Source organism: Telopea speciosissima, chromosome 4 (assembly GCF_018873765.1).
Source record: "Telopea speciosissima isolate NSW1024214 ecotype Mountain lineage chromosome 4, Tspe_v1, whole genome shotgun sequence".
NCBI classification, from domain to species: domain Eukaryota; kingdom Viridiplantae; phylum Streptophyta; class Magnoliopsida; order Proteales; family Proteaceae; genus Telopea; species Telopea speciosissima.
In genome coordinates, this window is record NC_057919.1 from 40514147 (window position 1) to 40529045 (window position 14899).

The 14899-nt window shown below is 38.2% G+C and overlaps 1 protein-coding gene across 1 annotated transcript; it reads right to left on the bottom strand.

Moving 5' to 3' along the window:
* Nucleotides 1-229: 229 nt before the first annotated feature.
* Nucleotides 230-1836, bottom strand: LOC122659289 (40S ribosomal protein S11-1-like). Its single transcript, XM_043854419.1, has 4 exons — nt 1820-1836; nt 840-1043; nt 646-735; nt 230-478 (listed from the first exon to the last, which is right to left on the bottom strand). Exons 1-4 carry the CDS (start codon nt 1834-1836, stop codon nt 385-387), a joined length of 405 nt encoding a protein of 134 aa, XP_043710354.1. The 3' UTR covers nt 230-384.
* Nucleotides 1837-14899: the final 13063 nt, after the last annotated feature.

The window sequence follows — 14899 nt, forward strand, 5'->3', positions numbered from 1 at the left end:
TTAAATCAATCAACAGATAAAACCAAGACAGCAAATACCCATTAGCTCCGGGCGATCAAGCAATTAACACCAAATGTATATGCAGTGTGTGAGTTGTTCAACTACAATGAAAACATGATAAACTAAGAAAACAAACAATGATGATTTCATGTCAGCCATAGAAATCCATATATCTCAGGGCTAGCAGCTAATGTATGTAACATTTTAGTTTGATAGTGCTCGAGTTATCTCAAAGAAATTAATTTCAACAAAACAAATAAGTTGATATATCAATAATAACTTTAATGCCTTCCAAAATGGCAAAACTCCTTAGCCTACAGTAGAATGTAAAAAGCCATAAATCAACGACATCAAACGCAACGAGAGAAATGGAAAACCTCAAGATCACATTCCTGTAAAAGCCTTCTTCCCAACTCCACCAGATGATCCAGTAGGGATCACTTTCAACACATTAAACCTCACTGTCTTTGACAGTGGCCTGAAAGAAGGGAAAATCACATACTCATGACTCAGTACCAAACATCAATGGGCAATATGAAACCTTTTTTTTTTCTTTGGGGGAGGGGGGTGGTGGAATAGAAACATTAAAACAAGCATTTTGCTTAGCCAACAAAAAGGAAACTTTATTGAGTGAAAGAATTGAACCTGCACTGGCCGACTGTAACATGGTCTCCTTCTTTCACACGGAAACATGGAGATATGTGTGCTGGAATGTTTGAATGCCTCTTTTCATATCTGATATAGAAAGGAAAATTCAAAAATAAGGCCCAATTATATAGAAAGAGAAAAAAAAAAATAGATGGAGATAAAGGAAGGTAGTGATAAATACTGAATTTTACCTCTGATATTTCTTGACATAATGAAGGTAGTCTCGACGGACAATAATAGTCCTCACCATCTTAGCACTGTGGCAGGTGCCTGATAGAATACGGCCCCTGATTGAAACATTCCCAGTGAATGGGCATTTCTTATCGATATATGTTCCTGCAAACAAGAAAACAATTGTATAATCTTCAATCATCGAACTTTCCCAGATAAACAACCTAAAAGCATAACAGAAAAGTATCATATCATTACAAATATTTGTATATCAAACCATATTGTATAGCACATTATAATAATTCTGGAGAGAGATTAGAATAAAGAAACTAAACAATGTAAGTTTGAAAACAAAAATATACATGTACAACTGGAACTGAAATTCGAATAAAAGGAGCACTCTTCACTGAGAAGGACATAATATCAATAACTGAGAATGTGTTGTCAAATCCAAACTATGGTTAAACATCAGACAAGTCTATGGACACATGGGCCAGATCTTGTCTAAATCTAAGCATATATCATGCAGTGTGATTCAGATGCTTTTCTTAATCATCACATTACTAAAAAACAAACAGATTGAATTGTTGTATAATGGACTTAAACAGAATAACAAAAGTGAACATAAATATGGCAATAAAAATGCCATATTTATAATGGACTTAAACTTTGAGCTCTGTCTCTGTCTTCAACTCACAGACCCAAATCCACCAAATCTCAGTCCTCTCTTCTTTCTCTTTTACAGAGTCTCTGGTTTGCATATCTGTGACTGTTTTTTTAAGCTCTTAAACACATATTTCCAATTTCTTTCCCCTCTTTAATTGCATTTAATATATCTTTTTTCCCCCCTTGGGTAATTGGGATAGATTTGTCTTTAACAACTCATGACAGGAGAAACGGTTCCCTGCTGCATAGCAGTATCAAAGCTCAGCAATTCGGAGTTTATTCTTGAAAAACAAGCACATGTGTTCTTCTATGCAGTCCCTTTTATGGGCCTTACAGGGACTGAATTCTCATTGCTTTCCTTGTACGATTTGTGGGTCTTCTCTAATTTTTTTTGTTCTTACTTGAAGATTACCCATCGCTTACTTCAGTAATTTGTTCTATAATTTTTAGTACTTTTGTTCTTGACCAAAAGGGCCAAATCTGTGTGGTTAATACCTATATGTAGCCTTGAAAACAACATGTTTGTATGGAATTGTTTGGGTCTTTTGGTTATGGTTGAGGAGTGGTTCTCTTTCAAGTGGACTAATCCTAACTTTGCTCATTGTGATCAAACCTCCTATTTCTCTCTTCTTTTTTTTTAATCAACATTCTTCAATTCTTTGGTAATGAATATGACTATTTATTTTTTTGGGTAATAGATATTTTTATTTCATATTGATTGTTACATAATGTATGTGTTATTATTCAGATATTATGGCTACTTCATCAAGGTCAAAAGGAAAATCAAAAGTTGGTCCTGTATCTTGGTCCACTACTGAGGTTGCCTTACTAGTTCGGTTGATGGTAGATAATGTAAGGGCTGGCAACAAGAGTGGGGCAACCTTCAGCAAGAATGGGTGGGATGATATTCAGACCCGGTTGGAAACCACTCTTGGTAGGGTGTTCGATAGGGAACAGATAAGGAACAAGTTCAACAAGATGAGGATAGATTATGGAAGTTTCAAGTCATTACTTCAAACTACAGGATTTGGATGGAACTCAATCACCCAGACGATTCTTGTGACGATGTGATGTTTGGGATAAAGCTATAGCGGTAAATACTATACTAATATCTTCTTTGGTTTGATCTAAACTATTATATTTAGTCTTATGTTGATTATGTAGTAAATATCTAATAATTTATTTGATATTGTATATAGGCAAATTCAGGATGAAAAAAATTTAGGCATCAAGGTTTGGCACATTGGTCTGAACTCCAAATTATATTTGGAGATTCTTATGCCCGTGGAGATGGTCATTTGGATAACACGCAAGACTGGGTGACAACTGAGATTGATGATCTAGATGTTGATGATGAAATACCTACACCAACCCACACCACTTCAATGGGTCTAGATGACTTTGAAGTCAATGAGGCTGAGGAAGATACTACAGTCCATAAACAAGATAGAACTCCAACAGCTAAACGGAAGCGAAGTATGAGTGGTAGTGTGACAACTGCTTTGGGATATGTTGGGAAGTTATGTCAGATAAAGATAGAGAAGGCAACTGCAAGTGCTGAGGCTACTTCTGAAGTTTCTGGCCATGGCACTTCAGTGACTCCTATCGATACTAGTGTTTTGGCATGTACACGTGTCCTTGATGAGATACCTGATATAAGTAAGGACATGTATCTGAAAGCCTTAAAACAAATTAGGGAGTCAGGACCGTGGAGGGAGTCATTCATTGGTTGTAGGCCTGACAGGAGGATGTGGCTGTTGGAGGAGTTATAGGGTGATGTTATTTAAATCTGTGTGGTTGTTTGAAACAATTTACTTATGTTATGTTTAATTTGGATGGTATGATGATACAATCTTGTATTTTTTTAAATTCTGTGTGGTGGTCTGAAACAATTTAGGTTGTGTTATGTTTAATTTGGATGGTATGATGATACAATCTTGTATTTTTTTTAGTTATGTTTGAAACAATTTACTTACTGTATTATATTAAAAGTTTATTACTTGTTGTGTATATTTAGCGGTCATGACAACAATATACCGGTTCAAGAATGACTCTTCAAGTGATGAGGATGACTTGATAATGGTAGCTGCAACTTTAGTTGCCGCACAATCTCTATATACAAGAGAACCTTGTAGGGATGGTAGACATCCAGGATCAATTATGGTCCATGAAGTTTTGAGTGGTCACGCGGACCGTTGCTTTTTAAGTTTAGCATGGAAAGACATGTCTTCCAAAATCTATGTACACTGATGATATCTAGAAAGTGGTTAAAAGACAGTCGATATTTAAGGGTGGATGAGCAAATAGCCATGTTTATGATGATAGTAGGAAGGGGTTTCTCTAATCGGGATATTCAAGAGGAGTTTCAACATTCTGGAGAGACCATTAGCCGTACATTCAAGCGTGTTTTAATGGCTATGGGAAAATTGGCAAAAGAAATGATCACACCACCAGGACATCCAGAAAATTCAGTTAGACATGCAATCAAAACCAAAATACTATCCTTTCTTTAAGGTAATATACAATCAATACAAGTATGAAAATTCAATTATTGTAATTTTTCTTATTTTAGTATGACAAGTTTATTTTATGAAATCTGTTTTTAGGATTGTATTGGAGCAATAGATGGTAGTCATATTAGTGCCATAGTGCCTCAACAAGATGCTACTCATGCAGAAATCGAAAGGGCATTACCACACAAAACGTGATGTGTATATGTTCTTTTGATATGCGATTCACGTATGTTTATGCGGGTTGGGAGGGCAGCGCTAATGATTGTCGTATATTTGAACGTGCAAGGAGAGATCCAACATTACAGTTCCCACATCCACCTGAAGGTAAAACCCATTTAATTCTACTGATATATGAAGTACTTATTGGTAAAGTTGAGTTTTTCCTTACAATGGTTTGTATGTGTAGGAAAATATTATGTTGTAGACTCGGGTATGCAAGTCAAGTTGGTTACTTAACTCCATTTCGAGGTGAGAGGTACCATATTCCGGACTACAAGGAGTGGAGAAACCCAAAGATCGCTAAAGAGCTGTTCAACTACGAGACATTCCTCACTTGAATGTAATTGAGCGTACATTTGGGGTTCGAAAAATAGGTTTAGAATATTAAGACATATGACTAGTTACTCAATCAGAGATCGACTTACATTGTGATGGCCTGTTGTGGGTTGCATAATTTTATTCGTGACGAACAAGAGGCGAGACAAAATATTTGCTTGGTTTAAGTGCTGATGACAAAGTAGTCATAGATCCACCGAATCTCGTACACTTGCCTTATGATACATCTATGTCTACTCTCAATCGAGAGAGAGTGCAAGAATCATGAATGGATTGCGGATAAACATTGCAAATGAATTGGCCATAAGTTGTAGGATGGCGCAACTTACATGAGTTTCTTTTGTATTTGTTTGACCAAACTAGATATTCAATCGGAGAGACAATGCAAGAATGTGATTTGAATGAGTTTCTTTTGTATATGTTTGACCAAACTATGGCTTGTTTATGTAACTTCGTTGGATTTTATAGAGTGATAATTGCGGATGTGAATTTTTCAATGGATAGAAGAAGGCATGACCTCATCTTCTAGCCAACGACTAATGTATCGTGGTTTGTCCCTCGGGCTCAACATGTATCCGCTCCGTCTTCTTCGAAATTTCGAAAGGTTATTGCAAGAGTGCAATTATATCCTCGGAGAATCATGCCAAGATGTTCAAAGACATCCTTAAAGGTCTTACCAAGTTAGACTTGAAGAAAGAAGAAAATTAAATCATGAGAGAGGTTGTCAAAGTTGTAATTTAATGACTTTAATTAACTATAAGTTGACATATTTTAATTATAGACATATTTTAAATTATGTTAAGTTTAGGAATTTATTAGATATTTTAATCTATGTTAAATAAGGAACTTATGAGACAATTTTAATTTATGTTTGTAGAGAAACATGTATTTTGAGGTAAGGATGGCATTATTGTAATTAACATCAAAACGTTTCGAACAAATTTTACCAAACACCATTTCCGTTCGAATAGCGTTCTTGAGAACGTTACCAAATGGTTATTTTTGGTCTCAGAACGCCGTTCCAGACGAAGAACGCAAAAGAACGTTCTTAGTCAAGAACGGGCGTTCTTTGTTCAGACCGTTACCAAACGCAGCCTAAGGCTGCGTTTGGTCTGAACAAAGAACGTCTGTTCTTGACTAGAAATGTTCTTTGGCGTTTTTAGGCTGCGTTTGGTAACGGTCTGAACAGTGTTCTGAACAGTTCTTTTGTTCAAAAAAATATGAAAAAGTGTTTGGCTTATCGGTTCGTTTTTTTATTCTTTAAAGACCGAACCGGGCATTTTTTAAGTAAAAGAACGTTCTTTACAGACCGTCTTGGAGACGGTCTGCAAAGAACAAAGAACAAAATATTGAAGGCTATCGAGCAAAACCCGTGACTTCACAATCGAAAGAAAGAAGGCATCTGCGAGAAGAGGAGGGGAAGGAAGAGAAGGGAAACGCTCGAACCACCTGCAGGTACAATGGTTTCTCTCTCTCGCTCTCTCCTTCACGCTCTCTCTTCCTTTCTCTGTGTATCTTCCTCTCTCATCCTCTCTTTCTCTCTCTGTCTCGCTCGCTCTCTCCCTGTCTCACGCTCTATCTCGCTATCCTTCACGCTCTCTTCCTTTCTCTGTGTAAATTTTTTCTCTCTCTCTCTCTCTGATTTTGAACGAATACTAACATTTTTATTTTTGCAAATCCCTTACAAGAGTTTTATCTGCAATCTGTGGAAAAATTGCTCTTGTCGGACTGTTCTTGGAGACTCTCACAAGCTACCAGGTACTCCTTTCGTTGGTTTAAATTCTGAGATTTGTAGATTCTAAGAAATCAAACCTGCATTTTGATTTTTGGATTTGCTGAGGAAGCTTCGTGATCTTAGAGAGTACTCCTTTATTAGCTTGTAGAAGAATGATTCCGCTTGTTTTAGCAATTTAGCAGGTGTATCATATTCCACTACCCTACCTGCTCACAGAAGAATAAGTTAATTTTTTTTGTTTGCTAAAATAGAATCAATTACTAATTTAAATGTCTGCTTTTTCATTTGTTCAATTTCAATTTTTTACCTGGTCAATTAAAGCTTACCTTCACTGAGAACTAGAACAAGATCACTGTCTATAATCGTATGTACAACTTTAGGATCTTTGAACTCCCAGCTTACGACCTTCTGAATCACACCATCAGTTGCAGAGTGAACAGAGGGTGTGGCTTCATCTAAAACTAGAATGCTGCTTCTCTTTAGTAAGGCTCTTCCAAGACATAATGAGTGAAATCACACATAATAGTCTGGAACGACGTTCTGAGACCTAAAATGAGTGTTTGGTAACAGTCTCAAGAACGTCGTTCATAACGAAAATGGTGTTTGGCATAATCTGTTATTCCAAATTCGATTCTAATTACAATAATGCCATTTTCTTCTAAATTATACCAAAAAATACTTGTAAAATCATTTTCTCTTATCAACCTTAGCATAAAATTAAAATATTTCATTAATATAACCAAAGTAATTATAAAATTATGTCAAATTTCAAAGATGCAATTAAAATTGGGTTCTTGTGTGGATTAGTGACATATCTGACTATGCTATGAACATTTGAATAAAAAGGGCCTTGGTGGATTTGAACCACCATCCCCTTGGAACATGCTAATGTTCCAAGTGTTCTACCAATTAGAGCTAAAGACCCATCAAGTATAAGCCAGGAAGATCTTTAGTGCTGAGAAGAAAGATACAAAATTACAGTACAAGATGAGTTATTTTAGTGCTTTTACAGCTCAGGAGATTTAAAAATCTTACAATCTTACACTATACACTGAATTATTGAAGAGTTAGAAGTTAAAAGAAAGATAAAGCAGCAAATCAGAGAAGTAAAAACAAGAAAAAGTCTTTTGATCGATCCTCATTATTTGAATGCACTCACCATACCAAAACCCAGAAGAATACAGACCTCAAGCGTTCCCTCTCTGCTCACTTGGTGTCATATATATTCCTAGCAACTTTCTCCAAAAGTGGTTTCTTACTGCTTACATCTTGCTTTTAATTGAATGATGTTCAATTCAAAACAGGTGCATCTTCAGTACCTCTATTGTTGATGCATTCATATTTAATCTTTCTCTCTTTTTCTCTTCTACCTATGAGAGCAATATGATCCATCAACTGTCACTTGCCCCATTCCTGAGCACTTGTAAAGGTTTACAGGACAAAATTTAAACAACACATTGAAAATATTAACATATTACATATGGTGAAGTTCAAGGAAATAATCAAATTCAAACACAAAAACCATATCCGCTGACTATACAGCCTATCGGACAAGATAGATAATGAATGAGGTATATGTACTTGAAAGCAACTATAAGAGCTTCCTGTGAATCACATTAAAACCCTGCTCGATTAACACAAATGAAGAATTACATCACAAAAATTCAGAATTTGCTATTCAGTCACCTGGTGATTATTTCAGCTGATGACAGAAGAAGCAAGATCAAGGCCACTTGAAGCTCAAGCCATATAATTATAGAATTTAGCGGAACAAACTGCAAAAAAGGAAGGCCCACCATTTGGGACTAGAAGTTCTCAGAAATTAATGTTACTTGTGCCTTTGCTTTATTGCAATGTGCATTAGCTGTTACATAAGATATAAAACAAAACAAGGAAAGAACTACTAATGAACTAGAAACACAGAAGAAGTCACTTTTGTGAAACAAAACACACATTTGAAACTAAACTTGTTATTCTACGGATAAGTGGCCACTGTTCTGCAACTACATGCTCTTACCATCCAAATCCCCATTTGATTATGTACTTCCAAAGCCTAAAAGCCCTCCCAGTAAATAATTAGGATTTAGTTTTACAATCAACATTCTGGTAAGGGGGGTTTTTGTTTTTTGTTTTAGTTTTTTTAACCAGCAGAAGCAAATAATCTAATATATAAAGAAAAGAGTGGAGATATAACCAACGAGAAAGAAGAAAATGCAGCAGATAACCAAGCACCCGATAACCGAGCCCCACACACTAAGCAAGTTAAACAAACCCCAGACCACCTTCTCCCAGGTCCCAGAGGAACCCCTACAACAGCAGCACCTCAACACAATGACACACAGCTAAGAAAACATGACTTGCAGGAAAAATCGCATTACTCAACAAGGCTTCTAACGCTTCCAAAGATTTAAAGCATTGTACCAATTTTCATCCCCACCACAGAACAATAGACCAAACTTCTTTTGACTCCAGCTGCTTCTACAGCTAAATTCCTCGGCTGATTCCGAAGTGTTAGTCGTGCAGTCACGCATTTAAAACATGCCCTACTTTAATATTACATGGGATGAACTTTGTAATTTTGCAAGTTTATTTGTAATAGGAAAATACAAGGTCCAAATATAGCTATTTGGGGAGAATACAAACTTTTCTTTTATTTTACTACTCTAGGTTTAGCGGGGCATAGAAATACATGTCATCGGTTAGTCTTAAGTGGTTCACTTCTTTTAGAAGTTCGCCAAGGTCATTACTTGTTAAATGTTTAAAAGTAAGTTCTGTAGTGGAAAAAAGAATCCAGTCAAGTGATTTCAGTCCAATTGTTTTTCTTTATCTTTCCTAATCTATAAATATCCTTTTACCCTCCAAACAATTTGGGTATGTTGTATGGATTCATTCTGAGATTCCTTGCTGATAGCAAATAGCATGTGGGGCTGATCTGTTCTTGCTCTCCCCTTTGGGGGCACTAAGTCACTAACCGCAGGCTGACTGAATCAGTTAGCGACATTATCCAGCTCCTTCCAACTGAACTCTCCAGCATCCAATAAAACTTGGGATGGTTTTTTTTTTTTTACACTTCAGTCGTCAGTCTTCAGTCTTATCCCATATGAATTCAGATGACAAAAAGCCTTGACACCTATAGCTCATCCTCTTACTCTTGACCATACACAGATGGAGTTATTTAACATGCACCATGGAAAAGCTTAATGCATGTCTGCGCTCTCTGATAAATTAAGGGGAACACTGAGAAATCTAAAAGTGTGCTCTTTGTATTTCAGTTGCCAACTGATGTAGTTCAAAAGAACAAGGCCAGAGATTCCAATCAGGAGGAGCCAGAGTGTGAGGGCCCCAAAACCAGCCCCAGCCCCAGCCCCATGGGCCCCCACCCCCAGTCCATAACCTAGATATTGAGGTCGTTCAGACGGATCCTGCACTATTTCCATACCCCAAGTATAAACAAAAGAGTTTGAAACAAGTGTGGAGGAGAAAGTGAGGATTCCTTTCTCCAAGTGGGCTTTCTACCACAGCATTCCAGCCAATGTTACCCAAGGGCCTTACTATCAACACATGTTAGATGAGATAGGGGCGGCTAGCCCAAGAGTGAAGGGGCCAACACCTTATGAGATGTACAATATTTACATACCCCACCACAAGGAAGACTTGATGGAGTATATTGATGGGTTGAAGCCAATGTAGGAGCATTATGGAGTGACTATGATGTGTGATGGTTGGACCGGACCCACTAGGAAGTCAATCATCAACTTCATGTTGAATTATAATGGGAGGACTGTATTCTTCAAGTCTGTTGATGTATCCAAGGAAAAGAAGGATGCAAAATATAATAATAAGTTGTTGAAAGAAGTAGTTAAGGATGTGGGAGTGGAAAATGTGGAAAATTTGATGTACAATCCTAGGTATTGACTCTTCTGGACACCATGTGCTGCCCACTGCATTGATCTCACGTTGAAGGACATGGGGAATTTGAAACTTGTAAAAGGGGTTGTAGATAGGGCAAGACAAGTAAGCACCTTCATCTATAATCATAAATTTAGTCTGCATATGTTGAGGAGCAAGTATGGTGGTGACTTAATTCGGTTAGGGAATAAAATTTTGCAACTAATTGGATTTCTCTTCAAAGCTTCGAGCTGAAGAAGACTACACTAAGATTGATGTTTGGTTCGGAGGAGTGGTTTAATTGGGAGGGGCCTAGTTCTTGTGGAGGTAGTACAGCCCAGGCCACGATTTCCATGACAGGTTCTGGGATGATCTCAAGAAGGTCGTAAAGATCTTAGACCCAGTTGTCACCGTGTTGAAAATGGTGGACCAACAAAGGAAGCCCACTTTACCACACTTGTGGGCAGCTATTGATACGACAAAGATGCAGGTTGAGATAGTTTATAAAAGGAGTAATAGAAAGTTTATTCAGATTATCAAGGATCGATGGGAGAGGCAGCTCATGCAACCACTACATAAGGATAGTGAGTTGTTACTTTATTAACTTTAATTCAACTTGTCAATTTGTGATTGCCATTTAGTTTCTTATTGTGGTAATTATGTTCAACATACCATCTAAATCCTAAGTACCACTAAAAGCATAGACTTGGGATGAGGCAAGATTTGATAGATGCAGTTCACACAATGGTTGAAAGGTTTGAGCCAAATGAAACTAGACAAGGGATTATCAATGCCGAGGTGAGAATCAACTATTGTTTAGTAGGTAAAAACTTATGCCATTATAGTTGTTGGTATTTACGCTAACTAAAATGGATACAAATAAAAGCTTTTAGGGATGCCACTGGGAGTTTTGGCTGACCAGTGGCAACAGCGCCTCAGGATTGCACCACTCCTGGTTGGTCCAATCACCTTAGTCTTTCTATTCATATTTAATATGTACCATTATTAACTATTACCTAATAATAATCTTTAATGCTCACTTGAAGCTGAATCGTGGTTGCAATATGGTAGCGATTCACCCAACCTATTCAAGATAGCACGCAAAGTGCTATTCTAGACATGTTTTGCATCAGATGCAAGCGTAACTGGAGTACGTTCAACCTCATACACTCCAAGTGGCGGAACCGATTAGGTGCTAAGAGACTGGAGGACTTGGTCTATGTGTACTATAATATGAGTTTGAGAGAGGAGCACATACGAATTGGCATGGAAAACGATACAAGCCCAATCGAGTTGGCAGAAATAATCCAAGTGGGTGAAGATGAAGAGAATCCCCTTTATGAGTGAGTAAGGGATCGAAGTGAGCCTTTTTTAGAGGTTGGTGGTCGGAACAACAACGAAATTGCATCACAGATGGGTGCTGATGTTGATGAGTATATGGCAGCAAAGGGCAAAGTTCATTCATAGACCCCACGTCCATTCAAGCCACACCCTGGTAGTAGTGGAGTTGATGATGGTGAGTGGTCCCATTCCTCGAATGCTACTCAACCACCTACCCAGACTCAAGACCATGATGGTAATGGTGGTGGTGGTGGTAGTGGTACTGGTGGATATTATGAAGATAATGCTAGATTAGCATCCTTACGCCATAAGGAGGACCAAATCATTCAGGAGCCAGATCCACAGAGATTCACAGGGGAGACTCAGTTTACTCATGAAACACAAGATGATGATCATGGTGCAAATACCTTGAGAAGTTACAGTAGAGGTCCTCACAAGTGGTTTGGACCTACTGATGAGGCATCTGGGATGGATATATCGAGCTTGTCTGGCACTATGGGAGCCATGAGTTTGGGGGAGACTAGAGGATCTGGGCATTGGCACACGCCATCCTTTATAACAGCAACCCCTAGTCCAGTACAACAACATGATAGTAGCTTCGAGAGCATCGGATTAGCATCATATACTGGGTATGGACCATATGGTGGATATGCTGGTGGACCATCCTTCGAGAGCACCGGTTCATTTGGATATGGGAGTGGCCATGATGATCATCTGCTACATATGGATATAGAGATGAGTAAGGTGTTGGGTCATCCTTTGTCGACAGTATCTTCGGGTATCCAGCCTAACCATGTGTGCCGGCTCTACCTCCATACAATCTCGGTGAGCCCTTCCCTAGATTGGGATATCTCAGACAAGTTGATGATGGGGCCTATAGATGGGCAAATATGGACTATCAAAACAATTGGGCTCAAAGCATGTCCTGGGATACATATGTGATGCATTCAGAGGAACAGCTTCGACATCTTCAGTGGTACGCAGCTCGTGGACTGGACCACCAAGAAACTCCGCGTGTAATTGAGTGAGTGCTGTATAATTTATGTTTTATCTAGTTAAAATGAATTGTTTAATTTTCAAGTACATTAACTATATGTGAACTTAGTATTTATAATATGGCTAGTGTACACTGTACAAGATCATTCAGTGTACAGTATTAAACTAGAGTAAAAAAACACAAGTACCATTTTGAGTGATTTTTGTGAAATTAGTTCATGCAGTGTGTTTAGAATGTCAAAAATAGCCTGTATAGAAAAAACCAAATAAAAAAAAAGCATTTCTGGGCCTCGAAACTACCAACTCAAGTTGGCAGGGAAAATACCTGGTTTTGACCAGGTTTCGACCAGATCTCAGTTTCGCAGTTGGTGGAAACCAGCCTCGAAACCAAGATCGAGAACCTTGCTACCACATAAGATTGCTGCACATCAATTCTGCTCTGTTTTTTAAATTTTAACACAATCTTAATTCACTGCTACCCTGTCCTGTGCGTTAGTTCCATGAATTTGTCCTACCTAGTTAGTGGAACACACTACAAGTCTACAACCTGATTTCCAGATGCCAATGGAAGTTTGCAAGGACAAATACAAAGCGCTTTGCATGCAAAAGCTTCTCGATCTGGTCAAGGAAGGCATGATCAGACCTTTTAGATATGCAATGGAAGAACCCAAAGAGTATTTTGGATCTACGAAGCTGCCGTTAGTGTCGTTCGGATGCTTAGCGTTAATATGGGAGTCCATTACAGGCCTACAAGTATAATTTGGATGATTCTTTACTCCATAATTTTCCTTTCCGTTGCTCAAAATTGTGGTAGCAGGTACCACATCCGGTTTGTTTTTGTTTTTGTTTGACTTGAAATCAGGGTTCTTTCCTCTATTCTTGAACATGTTGATCAGAACATGTAGCCCATGAAGGGACTGAATTGGAAATGTTAAGCCTCTATGTACTAATTCGGAGGATGTGAGCAAGATACTGTAAATAAAGAGCCACTCAAGAAAAGACAAACTATTCAGAGTGGTTCGGCAATTGACTATATCCGCTACCATAGTTGTCACGTCGTCACAGCAATCCAAGTCGGTGGAGGGGTGTCTAATCGATATATCAACATGTCGCCCGCCATAGCGTTGCCATGGCAATCATGTCGACCATGTTTTATTTTTTATTTTCTCTATTTGTAATGTCATTTAGTATGCTATAATATACCCTATAACATCAGAAAATCAACATAAAAGTGTAATATCCACAAGTGCATATGAAAGTATGAAACCATGGATAAACCTATCAGAATCTTCAATGGCTCAAGCTGCAAAAAAGTACAAACTAACAACTTAAAGAAAAATCCCAGAAATTGCAGATGGCGGGTAGAGAGGAAATCAGCTTTGATTGCAAAGCTCCAACTCACAGCAAGAGAGGTATTACGGCTTAAGATTCTGGGGTTCAGGTCGCCCAGTGCATGTGGCTTAACAAGGAATGAGCAAGCTTAGTTCACAACCGTGGGGAACTGTTGTGAACCAGAACAGGGGATGGATAAAAGGAGAAACCAGAAAAGAATGACAGAAGAAACCCCTCTGTCGAGTGTCGACTCTCTCTTGCTCTGTCTCTCTCTGCATGTGTGTGTGCAAGAGTGAGCAAGAAGAAGAAGAAGAACTTTAGGATAGAGTTGCTTGCCGGAGGACTGGGAGGAGAAGAATAAGAAGATGAACTGAAGAAAAAGAACTACCAAATAAAAAATAAATAAACAATTACTTACCTGTTAGGAGAACTCGCCGGAGCCGACGAAGGAGGCTGCTGGACTGCTGGAGGGGTTCGAAGTCTCGAAGAGGTGAAGAAATAGTCTCTTCCTTCTAACAACTCTCTCAGTCTCTCCTTCTCTGTTGAGACTTGAGTCTTTTCGATTTCTATTAGGGTATAGGCATTATTAGTCAATGGTTTTTTTTTTGTTTTTTTTTTTTTGTTAATGTGTATTGCAGGTGTAACTTGAAAGCATTATCTTTTAAAAGGTTAAAAAAAAATTATTATTATTAAAAACTAAAGTTTTTACACTTGAACAAGAATATCGGCCGATATGGACATATATCGTGGTATGGCATCCATGTCAGGGCCATGGCGACACCATGGAGGCCATATCGGCTGATATTCTAAGATATACCATATCAATGGTCGATATGTCCATTATTCCAGCAATATGACGCCATGACAACTATGTCCACTATCCAGCGCAAATTGGGATTTTTATTGTGGTATAGCTTGCTATCCAAACAGTTACAGTCCCACTCACTCGGTGAGGAGTCACCTGTTGTTTTCTCGGACTCACAACAAACCCAATAGTTTCACACAGGCTAACTAGTTACAACCCAGGTGTTTCCAAGGCAGACACCCAACCAAG